The 16,955-nt window shown below is 51.7% G+C and overlaps 1 protein-coding gene across 1 annotated transcript in view; it reads left to right on the plus strand.

Annotated features, from left to right (window-relative positions):
- Positions 1-7,448: 7,448 nt before the first annotated feature.
- Positions 7,449-16,955, plus strand: part of EDA (ectodysplasin A) — a gene marked incomplete at its 5' end in the record, with an annotated part of 72,292 nt that continues 62,785 nt past the window's right edge. The window contains one exon of the mRNA XM_082771097.1: positions 7,449-7,799. Within this exon, the coding sequence (XP_082627223.1) occupies positions 7,449-7,799 (351 nt within the window). The remainder of the gene's footprint in view (positions 7,800-16,955) is intronic.

Consider the following 16,955-nt stretch of genomic DNA (forward strand, 5'->3'; position numbering starts at 1 on the left):
GAAATGCAGCATTCCCCAATGCTGGAAATCCAGAGCTCGGAGAGCCGTGGCCGCTGGACCTGCAATAAAAGAGATGAAGGCAAATGGCACTCATTAGGGCTGTATCTGTTAGCTGCTTGAAATATGCCTTTGTAATAAGCAGTGTAATATTTTAGTATTCCATGCCGTAACAAATGGCTACTACCTCTCTCCAAATCCTCTAACCAATATTCTGAATGGTGTGCTTCATCAAACCTTGATCCGGCGTGGAGTCCAAAGAGGAAATTGCTGGTTTAAGACTGTGTTACTATAGGATATTATGTCTGAGCCCTGTGATCTTTCTCCTTGCCTAAATCTCTAACTGCTGGGACACATCTAAGAGCAAATGCTCGGGCTTTTCTTCCCGTGGTTATTGCTGTCACGTAACACCACCAGACCTGAGGCAGCAAATCCCCGAAATCCCAGGTCACCTGCACAGCACAGCCCTCGTGGGGAGGTCCCTCGGCTGGACCCGAGCCTGCAGCTCCCAATAACCCAGGAGTGAGCAGAAGATGACAGCACCATATGAGTTCCTTATGACTGCTCCTGCTTTGATATAAATTCCCTGGATTTACCCTCTTCAAAGCCAGGGCTTTAGGGTGCTTTAGAGGCAGTGATGATGCACCATTAGCCCAGATACGTGGTGTGCACCCATCAGGTGTGGCTGCAGGTGGGGTGTGCAGGATGAATGCTCCTCAGGGGGGGCTAGGAGGGCAGATGGAGCTGGCAGAAGGAAACACACTTCTCCACGGAGCAGGTTGTAGCCCTGGTTTCAACCCTTTGTCAGAGGGAAATCCAACGGGGCGTGTGCTGGAAACCCTCTCGCCTTTGCTTTGTGCCTGTTCCAGCCTCCTTGACTTGTGCTTCTCTGCATTTAGAGACTTGCATTCTGTGGGTAATAATTTAATCAGGGCCGCTTCTTCAAAGAGGTAGTTAGTGCCATACATTAGCAGAGACAAATATCAAATGACCAAAATCACTTGCAGATGTAGCGGGGCCACAGTTTGAGCCCCGGTACGAGCAAAGTGTGCCGTGAGACCCGACTGCTGCTGCTCGCAGGGAGCTGCTGAGTGGGAAAGGGGCCGCTTGGGGACCTCCTGCCCAAAACGAGGGGGTCTTTTCTGCCCAGGAACACCAAATCCAGAGCCAGGTCAAGCAAACATCTTAGGGGCAGAGATGCTGGGGCCTGGGAAAGCTGGAGAAAGAGGAGAGGAGCGCCCACCTCCTGGTCCTTCCTCGAGACAGGCGAAGCCTCGCCGCACGCTCCTGCTTCCCCGGGGGCTGCTGGTGCCAGGCGTCACCCCCCGGGCGAGGAGCAAACCAGGCTGTGGGCTTTCTGAGAGGGCGCCTGTCACGTAAGACGTATGTTCCTGGAGGCAAAGATCCTCTCCCCTTTCATTCGCAACAATGAGTCCTGAAGCCGGCGCTCAAGGACAATAAGGAGCAGGAATCCTCCGGCCTCCGCGACCTGTGATGTGGGGAGCCGAGGGGTTGGGGGCGATGAGGCAGCGAGTACCGGGGTGTTGTATAATGTGGTGTGGAATATCATTGTTCGAGCCAGGATGAGTAAGAGAACAGCTGACGCTGGTCACCGACTGCAGTTCCATGTGTCTGAGGGAGGGGGAGGCTGAGAGACGGTTGCACAGTTGAAAATAAAGACAATAAGTCTATAAAAGTTTAAGAACTGAATAGATTCCGAACATTTGTTTTTCATTATCACCAAATAACATATAAATAAACATACAACAGAACCAAGAGCAACATCCTAGTTACCCTCTCTAGAAGAAGCTGTGTTTAGGCTTAACTTAGCATTCTTTGGCCAAACTTCCCTCTCGTATGCTCCGTAATGGGATGAAATAGCAAAGCTGGCTGAGCAATTAGGCCTCCATCTTCCTTTAAAACAGAAAGCAAAGCGAAGTCTCTGCAGGAAGCTGGATTTCCACTTGCTGATAATTCTTAGAAGGCAGGGGTATGGGAGGAAGGACATGTGAAAATAAGCAGAGCTGGTCAGTAAACTTTCCTTTTCCTCTGTAAAAAGGACACAAGTGTACATAAGCCCAAGCCTACCTTTCTGTTGTTGTTACTACATGTTGATAATTATTAGTGCATCTCAAACATTTCTGTCAATAAACGGTGGTTCCTACTTTTCTGTTTTTTCATATCTCATGATTTAAAATGAGACCCTCAAGTGAAACTGCACGTTGCAGAAAAAAATATAATTCAGGCTTGAAATGTGGTGGCTGCTGAGCTGTCGCTGTCATATCGAGTGGTTTCTGACCCTGCTCTGCCTTGCACATCTCAGCCCTGAGAGCTTTGGGGTGATCTCTGCAGTGACTGCAGCCAGGTGGGGAACGGGATGGAGCTGGGGCAGGGTGGGTTGAGGAGGCTCTGCAGCTGTGGGTTAAGTGGCAGCTGTAAGAGCTCATAAGTCAGATGAGGGTGACAGACGAACGATCAGAGACAGACAGCGATGCCCTGAGAGGGGAAAACCTCAAAAGCCTCCTAATCAGATCTCAGAAAGATAGCGACCCCATGAATGCAACTGCTCTGTGTGTTGCTCTCCTAACACAAATGTGGTGTTCGATCCGTGCATCCTGGGCTTCAGCTGCATACAGCGACCGTGGCTGCGGAGGCAGAGCTCGTAGCTGCTGCAAATGCAGTCTTAAATGATTGCCTACAAGAAACCTCAGCCCTCGCTGAGGAGCATCTGTAGCTGCACTGATGTATGAAGGCTTTATAAAAGTCAGGATCCTTTGTCCTAAGGGCTTATAAACACATCTGAGGACACGTTCTCGGCATGCTATGATGTCAGGTTTCAGGAGACTGCATTGTATTAACGTTGCTAACATCATAGAGAGCAAAAGAGATGGCTTTCCTGCAATTTAGTGGAGCTTTCCTCAAAGGAAAGTCATGAATTCCAAAGCTTTTAGGTCACGCATGTTAAAACCTACTCTATTGCTGCTGCAAATATTGCAGCTGTTGCCAAAACGTAAATGGCAAATGGGCTAAAATCTTATTTGCATCATGCTTCCAGGAGATTCACTAATCCCTTAAACATGCACAACAGCGGGCACTGGCTCTGCCCCTGACATGCCCCGAGTTGTGCTCAGAGGGCTTTTCCAACAAGCTGCTGCAGCAGGTTCCTCCTCCTGCTGCTCACTTCGGTGCTGCTGGGACACGAAGGCTGGCTTACCCACGGTGATGGCAAAGCCAGCAAGCTCAGGAATCGAGGGGAAAAGCCCCCCGGCACCAGAGGCATCGCCTCTGCAGGTCCTTCCTCCCTCCGGCCCCGACCCGTCCTCCAGAGGAGTTTGTCGCGCAGCTCGATCTGGAAGGAACAATGCCTTTATTTTTGGAATGTTTCCTTTTTTCCTAGATTTCTCTCCATTGTTCAAGGGGAAAAAAAAAAAAGAAAAAAAAAAGAAAAAAGAAAAAAGCAGGGGCAGCTGGACCCAATAAATTCCAGCAGATATAAAGAGGCAAAATTTGGGTGGGGGGACCTCTTCCTTGTGTAGCAATGCTCTTTCCTGATTAAAAAGAACTGTTCTTTATTTCCCTATTGTGGACCCTGCCTTTGATCAGCCAGTCCAAAGCATTAAGGATCGCTGTCGTTTCTGCACCAGAGCAAAGGCTCCATGATGAATGTGAGGCTTTTCTCTCCGCCATCCTCTCCTGGGCTGGGACTCCTTGGAGCCACGAGGCCGGGCTACAGAAGACAACTTAAACCTTCGAGGTTCTCCATTCGAGAACAGTGCAGCCGGGATGGCTCAGAAAAAGGGGATGAGACCTGTAAAAGAAAGGGCAGTGGCTGCGTTCAGCAGAGGAAGAGGGCTCATGGCTCAGCAAGGAAACACCCACGGCAAGGGCAGGCTCTCCACCACGTGCTCTCACCTAAGCCTGAAGCTGACAGCCAGGCTTAGCACGAGAGAAATTAAAATATTAGAGAAAGAGTAAAGCCTCGGCTTGTGGGAGTGGGCCAGTGCCACACGGCCAACATGTGAGGACCTCTCTCTGGTCTGGGGCGACAGATTAATTATATCATCAGGTGTGATTTATCTTTAATTGAGAGGATTTTGTATGATGACCTGCTCCAGGAGGCTTGAGTACTTCATTTATAGGATCAATGTCCCTAATGAGATCCCAGTGGAGCCGGAGAACTGACTTCTTACAAATGGTTAATATTAATTGCCTATTGACCCACCTGTGTAGCGTGGGATTAAGACATTTGCAGCACAGATCTGTCCTTAGGCCCTAAGAACACAGAGTACAAAGTATTTCAGGGACTTGTGGGCTGCCTTGACCTCTAAAAGTCATCCTAAAAGTAACATAAATTACTGTTGAAATAGAGCTAGGCTATTGCAAGTCTGAGTAAGTCAATGTAAGATTGTTTTTAAACAATTTGGATCTTGAGAGACAATAACAACCATAAGTGTTCAGATAATTATAAATGACCCCAAAATAATTGCGGAATTTTGTACAAAGAGGGCCCACTTGCTTTTATTTGCTTTTTGCTCTTGAGTTGTTAGGGTTGGCGCTGGTTAATGCTTCCAGTTTTTTCTACACAAATATTAGGGAAACATTTCTCTCTTAAATGAAAACAGAGACGCTCATGTAATTCCATGACTATTACACAGAACTTAAAAAAAAAATATATCACAAATCCTTAGTGCAGTAAAATAAGTCTAGGACGGACTACAAAGAGGTCATCTAGTTCACCCACCTCCCCTAAGGCAGCATAAACAGCAACCGCAGTATTCTTTATAGCCATAATCTACGAAATACAGCATCATGAAGACCCCACAAATTCCCAGGCAATGTGTCCCAGTGCTTGGAAGGCTTTTTGCTGGAAAGGGCTGCCTTGCAAAAAGCTTGCCCTGCCTTTGGGATAACAGGGCAGGGGCACCTGGACCCGTGGGGACCCAAAGCTGGGCTGCCTCACAGGTCCTGCAGGTGATGGTCCTGCTGGGACTGCTGCAGCAGCATCTCTCTGCTGGTCCAGGTTCATCAGATCCACCCAAAAAAACAGCAGCGTCCCGCAGCAGTGCCACCTAGCCACGCGTGCCTCGCCCTGTGCCCACTCGCTGCTTGTTCTGGTGTGCATGAACACTTTTGAGCTCTTTCTTTTTTAATTTTCATGCTATTTTCTTCAGGGCAGCTCTCCTACTTGCTGAGACTGGTGCTGACCCTGTATCCCGACTCGCTTGCAGCCTATGCCATGGGGGCGTCATACAGAAACTTGGCCATTGCCCTCTCCATCCCATCGCCAAGTGAAACCACCGATCGGTGATAGGAATGGGGAACATTTTTGCAGAGTTTCTCCTGATTCCTTGGCTGGCAGCTATCCGTAAGCTGTGCCCAGAGGTGCCTGTGCTCATTCAAACGATCTCCCCTGCCCTACCACCACTTCTTGCCTTCCCCCATCCCCCAGGCTAGGCAAGGGAATGTGAAGGCAGGATAATGATAAAGCAGCTGATAACCATTTGGCTGAAACTTTGTCTTCCTTGGGCCCAGCTATTCACAAAAACACTCATTTACCTTCCACCTTCCCTCCTTCAACTCACCTGCTGCTGGTGTTAGCAGTTGCCTGAAACCCAATTAAAAAAAAATAAAAATAAAAATAAAAAATCCATTTCTTACTGGAATAGCCCCAAACCTTCTGCCGATTTCCACTTTGGCTGGTCACATTCCTCCTTGCTGAGACGAGCCCCCCTCCACCTGCTCTTTCTCTCCTTGTTTGCTGACCTCCTGGGTGACGTTCCTTATCTCTGCCACTTGCTGTTTGTCCTTGCTGTCCCCCGCTGCCACAGCCCCGCTCCCTCCAGCTGTGTCCCCGCACGCTCGTGCTATTCTTTTACGCACGGCGTTAGGAAGTGGCCTGATTTATACTTTCTGTGCGTGTTCCTTATTGTCTTTGAGATGACCAGGCTGATCTCATGCTATTCTTTCTATCTCGCTTCTGCATCGGGATGGTCTGCAGATGTGCCATTGCGCTAACTCTGACAGGGAGCTGGCAACTCCTTGTGTCCTCCCCCACTGCCTGTGTTCTCAGGCACGTAAAGTGACCCAAACTCGTCATTTATTCGCCTGCTTTCTTGAAGTCTTCCCTCTCAAAAAGGAACACAAAACATGAAAGGGGCATTGAGTTACTTGAGGGCATCCAGAGGAGCACAGCAAGGCTGGTGGGAGGGTTGGAGGGGACCTGGGCCCTCTGGTGTGCAGAAGAGGAGGCCCAGAGGCGGTTTCTTCACTGTGAGAGTGAAGACCCACAGCATTCGGTGATTTCATGACCGTGACTCTGTGATTCCACTCCATCACATCCCATGCCGTTCCATGTCACAGCACCACAGAATATCCCGAGTTGGAAGGGACCCATAAGGATCATCAAGTCCAGCTCCTGGCACCACACAGCTCTACCCAGAAATATCCCAGACTATTAGCACACCTTGACCAGCCGATCTCAGCAACCACGCTGGCTCACGCAGAAGAGGAAGTTTCCCAAGTAGCTGCAATCTCCATCACCGAGTTTTTAATTTCTGCACTCTAAAATGTGCCTGGAACAGAACACCAAGTCTGCCCACCCTCTGCAGAATCAGGATGATGCACTCATTCCCTCCTATACTATGCTGTTCCATTTTATACTATCCCATTCTGTTTGACCCCATCCCTTCTATCCTATCCCATTCTATCCCATTCTATCCCATTCTATCCCATTCTATTCTATTCTATTCTATTCTATTCTATTCTATTCTATTCTATTCTATTCTATTCTATTCTATTCTATTCTATTCTCTTCTCCCATTCCATTCTATCCCATTCCATTCTATTCTATTTTATCCTATTCTATCCTATTCCATTCTATTCATTTCTATTCATTTCATTTCATTTCATTTCATTTCACTTCTCATCCTATTCTATTTCTAATTCTAATTCTATTCTATTCTATTTCTAATTTTAATTCTATTCTAATTCTATTCTCTTTCTAACTCTATTCTAATTCCATTCTATTCCTTTTCTAACTCTATCCTAATTCCATTCCACTCTCCTTCTACTTCTAATTCTCTTTCTAATTCTAATTTTATCCCAGTCCTCTTCTCTTCCTAACTCTCTTCCAATTCTCTTCCATCCCACCCCATCCCACCGCGCCCCCCCCAGCCGTTCCGTCGGGATCCTCGCTGTGCGCTCCGCGGCCGCTCGGGGCGGAGCGGCCCCCCCCTGGCCCCCCCCCCCCCCCCTACCCCCCACCCCCCCGGCCGCCCCTCCCCGCCGCCGAGCCCCGCCCGCTGGTGGGGCGCTGGGGCGGCCCCGGCCGCGCAGCCCCCGGCGGCCCGGCCCGGCACGGCACGGCACGGCGCGGCTCGGCACGGCGCGGGGCGGCCCGGCGGAGCATGGAGCAGTAGCGGCTGGGCGCCTCGCCGCTCGGACCGCCGGCCATGGGCGCGGAGCGCAGGGGGGAGGCGGCCCGCGGGGGCTGCGCCTGCAGCGGCGGCGGCGGGGGAGGAGGAGGAGGAGGAGGAGGAGAAGGAGGAGGAGGTGGTGGTGGAGGAGGAGGAGGAGGCGGCAGCTGGCGGCTCTTCCTCGGCTTCTTCGCGCTGTCGCTGGCGCTGCACGTCCTGACGCTGGGCTGCTACCTGGAGCTGCGCTCCGAGCTGCGCCGCGAGCGGGGCCCGCAGCCCAACGCCCCCCCGCGCCGCGACGGCACCGCGGCCGCACCGCCCGCGGCTCCGCCCGCAGCGCGCCCGCAGCGCCCGCCCGAGGGCGCCGAGCGGCGGCAGCAGCAGCAGGTGGGTGCCGGGGGGGCCCGGGGGCGAGCACTTGTCGCCGGGGGGGGGCCGGCGGCAGCGCTCCGGGACGGCGGCCCCCGGGGCGCACCGCGCTCCACCTGCCGTCGAGCCCCGCAATCGCGATCCACCGTCGCGACTCCAGCATCGCCACCTCGGCGGATGGCCCCAGGGTGCGCACCGGGCTCTCCGTGCGCACCCGGCGTGCTTTCCACCCCCCCTTCCCTCCACCCCCCAGCCGCCCTCGGGCTTCCCGGTGCAGGGGTCCGCTCGCCAGCATCGCCCCCCAGCCAGCACACCCGGGGGGCTGCACAAATCCGGCGTGCGCAGAGCCACCGGTTTGGGAACTTGTCCTCCCGCACGGCCCCGGGGCGAGCTCGGCCTCCGTGCCCGCACGCAGGGCAGGCTCTGGCTGCCCAAAACCCCTCTGGGGCTCCGGCTTCCCAAAGCAAACCCCGAGCAGCAGCCGAACCGGGAGAGCCCGAGCTATCCGGCCATCTCCCCTGCCCTTTGTTACTTAAGCGGTGTCAACGTAAAGTGAGCCCGAGCCGCCCGATGTCATGTTTGGATTCTTGGATTGTCTTGTAATAGCATGCGGCTGGAGCGCCTTTCGTGTTATCATGCTAAATCTGCTCAGGCTTCAGAGCTCTTCTTTCCAGCGCATGTTTAATGAAATACCAGAATGAATAGCTGAGGCATTCATAAATTACGGCGTTAGATAATTTGTCTCCGAATGTGTGCCGAGATCCAAATGCTGCTCTCCACAGCTGACATACTCCAGATAAGGTAATGCTAATTATTAATTTATTTCTTTCACATCTGCCCCGTCAGGCGCAGGAGGAAGGGTTCTTGCAGACATGTTGAAGTGCTTGGTCGCGAGAGAAAGTTTCCTGGTAGCAGGAGCAGGCAGGGCTCCGGGCGCGATGGGCAGCAGTTTGCAGCCCAGCTGCTGGCCCCGAAAGCTGCCTGCTTGGAAGCGCGTGCACTGACACCACGGGATTGATGGTACTTGTGGCATTGTTTCTCCCCCGATTCTCACTGACTTTTCTGCATTACTGTCTGCTTGGGTGTATATATGGCTGAGAAAACCCAGCCTTCAGTGTTGCAGTGTTTCACTCGTATACCCGTTTCCTGATCGCAGCAGTGAGGCGAGGTGTTTGCAAACAGCCTTCCCCCAAAAAGTGAACTACGGTGTTAGAAACCTCCCAGTGCCTGTAGGATTCCTAGCTGCTTTCCAAGCCCTAGCAGCCAGCCTGCGCTGCTGTTAAACCCCGAGTGCAACCCCATGCAAACGTGTCCCGAGGCACAAGGCAGCAGAACCGAAGCGGGAGTGACTCAGGGAGCGTTTTGGAGGGGTACCCGGGGGGGCTGTGAGCGGTGACACCGCTCCCCACGGGTCGGGGCGTGCAGCGGGGGGGGCTTCAGCGTCCTGACGGACGGCGACCCCGCGAGCCCTCCCTGCACCGCTCCTCGGGACGGTCAGCGAAGGAGCAGAGTAAGCGCCGCGTGTGCCGCTGCGCTCGTGCGAGCTGCTTTAAAGCCCTTCCCCTCCCTTTTATTTTATTTTCTTCCTTTCTGACCCGAGGCGGGAGGGAGGAGGAGGCCGGGGAGCGATGGTCAGCGCAGATATTTTGGCAGAAGCCTCGCTGGCGGCGTGCCAGAAATGACCTCATGACAGGAGTGAGATTTGGCAGCGCGATAACGCTCTGCTCTCCTATCTTACAGGGTATTCAAATATGTAACTAATTTAAGATACAAGGGCAATTTTTCATGGCAGAGGTTGAGGCATTGTAGTTCACATCTTTGTCCCAGAAGCTGCAGAGGGTTGCATCATCAGTTTGGCTTCTAGATTAAAAGTTCGTTAATGCCGCTTTAATTCTTTGACTCATCGATGGCTGCCGCTCCGAGGCGAGCGGGGCTGGGTGGCGGCCGCGCTGCTGTCATGGTGCGTTGGGCCCCGGCTGGCAGTACAAAATACAAATCATCTCTGCGGATGGGTGTGCTCGTGGAGCACAAAGCGGGTCTGTCAGTGCGCTCGTTAGAGTTTGGCAGGCGCTTCGTTAATGGCTCCGTCGCAGGGAGCAGGCGGCAGGGTACCACATACGGCCTGGTTAAAACTTCTGTGCCTGATCCGGGCGATGTTCTGTTGCCAGAAAATCGCTGTTTTTGTGGCTGAGCACTGCCTTTTCAGAGGAACCTGATGGATCCCGAGTGTTAGTGACAACCAGCTGCGTGTGGTGCAGGATCCGACCTCGTGCCGGTGCCAGCTCCTCGTGGGAGGACAGGTCGGGGCACCAGGCTCTTCAGCATCAGGACACCCCAGGCCAAATCCCAAAACAATATTTGCAGATTTAAACATGGGCTGTGACGAGGCAGGTGCTGTGGTGTAGCTGTTACAGGGCCAGGGCTGCTGCAGGGGCCCAGTGCCGCGTTGCTGGGGATGCGCACTCCAGGCCAGCGCAGGGCCAAACGGGTGACCTGAGGCGGGCACAAAAACTGCCAAAGCCTTCTTGGAGTGAGGTCAGACATCCACCAGCTGTGCCAGACCAAGCTCGTCCTGGAGGCGTGCATGAAGGGCGGCTGTCTGCTTGGTGCTGCCGTGGAGTTGCACCAGCAAGGTGCTGAGCAGAGGATGGATGCGCACGGAGCCCTCTGACCAGCAGCTGGGCACCGGGGCCAGCCACAGGAGCTCGCTGAGTGCCAGGACTGGTGCTGCAGGAGGGCACACAGCCCGTGGCCAGCAGCACGTCCCACTCCGGGCCATCCTGTGCCAGGAGCTCCCAGCCACTGCTTGTGCCAGTGACTTCAAGCACAAGGTGCGTGCGGGACTGAAAATACATGACCCGAGCACTTTTTGTTTCTCCTTACTGGTCATAAACCCGCAGGACCTACAGGTGCCCTTAGAAGAGGGACCTTTTACCACCGAGGGTTTTATTCTTTGAGCTGTTGGCTCTTTGTATTTGATGATTTAAACATTTATTTTTGGAAGGGGTTTCAAACTCCCACGGCCAAGTTGCCAGAGTGGTCCCAAATGGTTGGGACGCAGGTAAGGAAGGAGGAGGGGTGGCCTGGAGGTGTCACCTGGGGTTTGATCCCTGCCCTTTCCTGGAACGCACCAGGTCAGAAGCAGGGACAGACGGGCAGCTGGTGCCCTCCGGAGCAGCAGTTTTGTGGGATTGGGGAACTGCACAGAAAAGCTCTCTTGTCCTCTGACAGCATGAGGATACCTCAATGTCCTTGCCTCACCAGTGCAAAATACCAGTTATTATGCTCCCTATCTCAATTCCGGCCCCAGGGCGCAGGTACGATTTGCACAGCAAACCATCGTGTGGCCTAAAAGCTCTTAAAGCTGCTTCAGAAACATCTCCACCCTTCATCATGCCCCAAACCCACCTGCATGCCTTCATCCCCATGGCGTGTGCCTGGCTCCTGCACCCCGAGCCGAGAGGCCGTGCGGGTGCACCACGGATCTGCAAAGAGCTAGAGCGTGGTCCTGTTAAGGACGTGTTTAATGGTTTGTTTTCCCTCGAATTACACTTGGCAATCCTAATTGTCGCTGAAGGAAGCTTGTACATGACAGTAAAGGGAGACCGCAGCGCGCTATCTGGCTAATAACGCTCAATGCCTTTGGTAACCTTCATGCACGTGTTAATGGTGCCCTTCCCTCAGCGGGGGGAACGGCACGCCTGAGGTTGCGTGAGGTTTGGGGGGTGTGCCGGGGGGAGAGGCGCGTAGCGTGATCGCCTGATATCAAATAGAAAACACATTCGTGCTACTATGCCTAGGAATATTCTGTGCAGAACCTGGCACGGGTCCATAAGCTCCAGTTCTTCACGGAGAACATCGTGCACGGCGTCAGGAGAACGGGAGCGGGTGCCGGGCGTGCGCCTCGCGCGTGCTCTGCGTGAGGCTGGGGGCGTGCTGGGGTTTCAGCCTCCCCAGCACCAACAAGCTTGCTTATTTACAGACATACCGTGCCTCTTTGGTGCTGTTTGTTCCCCCGAGTTGCCCCGTGCCAAGCAGGTCAGGCGGTCACGCCGTCTCCTCTTTGTGCTGCTTGCTCGCTGACTCTTGCACGACGCCGAGCACAGGTTTTGCTTTTTGGCTGAGCCTTGGGCTGCTGGATGTCGTCGCTGCCCAGCTGCTCAGCCCAGCAGGCTCACGCCTGGGGGAAGCCGTCGGTAGGATCGCGCCAGCTCTCCTGCCTCCCTGAGCACGTCAGCGGGGGGGACGGGTGCTGGAAAATAGTTGATAACTGTGCAGCACAATAGGAAGCTTTTTTTTTTTTTCTCCTCCCTCTCCCAGCCAAGAGCACAGGAAAAATAGATGGGGGACAAGCATGGAGAGCACTCGGTGATGCGCGGGAAGGAAAAGAGGAAATGCTTGGGATCACGGAGGTGCTGATGTATTGTAGGAAACAGAAACGTGAGCATGGGAGTAGCCAAGAGCTTGGTCAGGTCTCGGCTCAGATACAACACAAAGTGCTTTATCAAACCGTGGTAGTATTTTAACCTTTTAATGTTGTTTTTCTTACCGCATAATACTATAAATCTTCCCTGCTCTTCCATACACATGTAGTATCTTGTAATGCTAATTAAACTGCACACAGTCCTAATTTTGCTCTCATACTAATCCAATATATTTTTCTTGACTCGAAGCCAAGCCCTGAGAACCTCAGAGCATGCAAAGCTCTCAATCCACTCTTATTATATGTTAATGACTTTGTATTTTAATATCTTTCAACACTTAAGAGGATGTTATTTTTTTAGAGGTGTCTGGCTGCAAAAGGTAACCCGTATGCGAGAGGCTGAGGGGTTTCTGCCAACGTAGAGCAGTAAACAAATTCCCTGCAATGAGTGAGTGGTAAGTGCATCTCTGAAGATGTGATCTGTCAGGATTCATTGTGCACAAATACAAATTACAGCGAGATTTGGATGTAATTTGAAAATAGTTAACTGTCTTTATAGGTTAGGAAAATAAAACTCCTGCCTAGGCTTTTACATGTTGCAGTTGTAAGCGCTCTCTTGTTAAACTCTTGGGGAAACGAACTGTTTTTGTATGCTAATGGTGCTGATGCCAGTTGGGCCTGAACGCTACTATAACAGAAATAATTACTAACAGATGTGGGGATATTAAAATGAGCTCTTTCCATAAGGCCAAATAAAATTCTGTTGTAAGTGCAAAGTACTAAATATGCGAGATTGTATTGATGAAATGCCAGTGCTGTAATGCGTTCCAAATGGCAAGTGCCAGCATCCTCTGACTCAAGCTGCACCTCGACTGCAGCTCGGCTCTCCCCACTATGCTCCCACTTCCTCGTAAATGGCTCGCACAGCGGGAGAAACAGAGCAGCCACTCGAAATGATCTGTAGGTCTGCAAGCCATTTAGCTCTGCGCTCTGCCTCCTGTCTTTGCGTGGCGGAGAGGAACGCCGTGCAGAGCTGAGCGGGGTGCCCGCAGCGCTGTTTTCTTGGTCAGATCATCCGGGAGAACTAAATGTGTGCAAGCAGACGTAGGGAGCTCTCCCATGCTGCAGGCACGCCGGTGTTGCATGGCGTTGCAGCAGTGGGCCTGGCATGGTGTCACGGTGGCTTTGTGGGGTGCGGTGTTGCATGGCACGGGGTGCAGCAGCTCGTGTTGCACGGTGTTGGCTGGCTTTGGCACGGCATCGCCTGGTTGTGCGTGTGGCGTGGTGTTGCAGCAGGTGCTGCAGGGCACGGTTTTGCAGGGTTGCAGGGTTTGCGTGGCCTTGCAGCGGGATGCTCTGGGGCCCAGCAGGAGGCACGGACTAAATATGTGTTAAATCCAGGCAAAGATCACAATAGACCGAGCCACTGAAGTGATGGCAAATGTCACTTCACAACACCAGGCCCTTCTTTTCTCTGCTGTTTACTCCCCCCTTTACAAGAGGCACAATGTGCCAATAGCTCCCAGAGCCTTAGCAGCTCATCAGGCACAAAGCAGGGTTAAATGCCACATCTGCCTCTGGCAATGGGCTGGTGCCGCTGTCCCTGTGCTGCTGTCCCTGTGCGCAGCCTTTGTGTGGCTCCCATTCATCCCCCCTTTGCAATTCATTTCACCTCTGTGTTTTAAATCTCTCTCCAGGCACATAACAAGGCAGAGGGAGGAAGACAGTGAAGTAGTTTCTTAAGCCATCACTTGATGGGAAATCCACCTCTGGAGCGGGTAGCAGCTCTGCAGTCCCGTGTGGCACAGGCAGAAGTGCAGATTCCTCGCCACGGTGCCACTGCCCTGCCAAGGAAGGGGGGCTGGGGTGCCCAGCACCAGCGTCTGCCAGCAGCGAGATGTGCCCGTCTCAGGAAAATGCTGTCCCTGGGCTTTGGGGTCTTGTCCCTGGGCTTTGGGGTCTTATCCCAGTCGGTATTCTCCACCCCGTCACAGTGAGCACTGCCCTGTGGGCATGGGGGTTTTGTCTATTTAAAAAAAAAAAAATTAATTGGTCGAAACAAGAGCAGAGATGAGGCAAACATCTGCTGGAGCATCCCTGCACCAGAAGATGCTCTTCTGCCCTCTCTCCCCCCTGACTTTATGGGTAGCCCCAGTGGGGAATGGGGGTCACTTAAGGTAAAATAACATAATGCATCCAGGTATGCAGCGAATACCCCGCCAGCTTGAGGGCTAAAGGGAAGCACAGGAATTTGAAGGCATAAATGCAGCTTACTGTGAAATGCAGCTTATGGTCACGAGATGCTGGGCCACCCCTGCCACCATTCCCAAACGAGAGCTGAGAGCAGCACTCCTGGCCTGCAGGGCCCTGGCCCAGGGAATGGGTTTGGAGCCAGTGTGTCCTTCAGCCTCCTGCACCGCTGCTGCTGGCCTTCACCGGCGCTTTTCCTTAACTTCCCATGGGGTAGGAAACCCAGTAAATGATATACAGCTTTTGCTGTGCCACCTTGCTGTGACACTGAGCTGAAAAAACAACTCACGTTGATAAAGGAGATTTTTTTTTTTCCTTACTGCTATTGTAGGATTCTTTCATTCTGGCTTAGTGCATTTGACCCATTGCCCCCTGTCCACCTAGATCCTCATCAGGGCTTGGGAAACCTGGTGATACAAGTTAGGAGGGGTGCTGGTTTTGTCTGGAAAGCTTTAATTCTCATTCTTTCCCATTAAACATACCTGGGCAGAAAAACGAGAGCGAAACGTGGATTGCTGGATTTGCAATTGATGAGGCATATTGAGAGAGAGCAGGGTGAAAATGTGTAGAGAGAGTAGCTGGTTTTTCACTGCAGCTGTTACTGCCTTTTTAGTGATAATGAACCAAATTGGCTGCTCCTGGCTGTGGCTGGGCTTGCTGGTGCATGTTTGTGCAGCAGCGTTAGCTCCTGGCCCCAGGACCCGCCGTCCTCCTGGCCCGGGGCGTGGGAAGAAGCTGGGCTATCGCCGTGCCTCCAAGGAAATCGTGGGGCATTTTTCTGCTGAAGGTCGAAGGGAGGCCTCTTCTCGTTGCTGGTGAAGGATGGAGTTGAAAGGTATCTGTTGTCGTTTTTAAATGAATATTGTATCTTCTTTTTAGCAACATCTTTATTGCTGGCCTGGAGTTTGGCTTTAATGTGAGTTATCATCTTCATTTCTTGGCATCCTCGGATAACAAACCCATGACGTTATTTTTTGAGTTTATATTGGTTGCAATTCCATCCTTAGCCGTGTCTGCACTATTTCTCCTCTTGCTGAAAGGAGCAGCTCTAACCTCCAAATGCCTGCCCAGCCTAATACTGAGTCACCACAAATTGCTTTATTTTGGTGTTCTTTCTAGTGGCAAAGTTTTCTTTTTGGGAAAGCTTATAGCAGCTGAGTGCTGTCGTGGTGCTGCTCAGGTGTTTGGAGGAGGTGGCGTTCTTTTGGTTTTTGTTTTCCTTGTTTTTGTATTATCGTAAATGTGGAGGATCCATATCATAAATGTAGAGTGCCACTAGCTAAAGTTTGGTAGCAAAGCTCAGGGAGGATGGAGACCTTCCCTTGCTCATAGATGGCACGCGCCAACCTCTTCCCTTCTGCCTGCTCCCCTTCCATACCGTGTGTGCTTGTGGAGGAGTTCTCTCATCTTTCTTCAGCAAAAAATTAAGTCACTGTTGGACTTTGCACCAGGTCTTAGCTTTCACTGATGCTGTGCTAAGACTCAAGCTCATTCTTCAGTAGAAGCGGTGCTGCTGTCTTTTGCTTGAGGACAAAGACAGGAACATGTGCAGGAGGAGCTGGCAGGTAATGGGGCTGTGGGTTTGAATTCAGAGATAGCTGCCCTACACGACTTCGAGGGCTGTTATGTTGCACGAGGCTGGACCTTGCTGTCTGTAAGGGCTACCTGCCTGCTGCCTGGCTGCAGCAGCTCGCCTGCTTGTAAATGCAGCATCCAAATTTTATTCTACACTACACACATGTGTATATATATATTTTTTCAGTGATTAAGGTTTAAAAAAAAAGCAACTAAACATGAAACTCAAATCTCATAATGTGCTTGCTTTTACAGGTCACTTTTTATTGATGCATCACTTCATTTTTAAAGAATTTCTAAGTTGCTTATAGGCTTTTTCTCTTTTTACGAGGAAGCTTTATAGCTTAAAGTACCTTCATGTGATTTGGGTTCTTTTTTAGTGTTATTCGGTATAAAAAAGCACAATGTCTTTAACTGCGTTAGCATGCATTTTTATGGTTTATATGCTCAAATTGGTCGTGCTTCCATCTCCTTGCTGTCTCCCTTGCGGTGGCTGGGCTGGAGAAGTTCTCGTCATGCTCGTTGACCGCAGCTACGCGAACAGCACAATATTAAAATGCCATTCTTGTGGAATTTTGAAGTGGTTTTGATGTTTATATGTGCTCGTGACTCTTTAATCTCTACTTCCAAGAAAGGTGTGACTTTATTTTCTGTGTGGTTTTGTTCTGGACAAGATCTAACGAGCGTTGCTCTAACAACACGGGATTTTTCTGCTGCTCCCCGTGACTGATGATGGCTTGCTTGTGACACAGCGTAGTATTTAGGTGGCCGTGAGGCCCTTTCTCTGAAGTTGTAGTAGTGTTTGCTTCCTAAAACTTGAGTATTGAATCCAGACTGACTAAATCTCTACACAGGAAAATTACTGTATTTAGTAATAAAATGAAACGTGAGCTCGTCGGGTTCAAATGAATGCATTCAGACTCGAG

Source organism: Aythya marila (assembly GCF_965140915.1).
Source record: "Aythya marila genome assembly, chromosome: 13".
Classification (NCBI taxonomy): Eukaryota; Metazoa; Chordata; class Aves; order Anseriformes; family Anatidae; genus Aythya; species Aythya marila.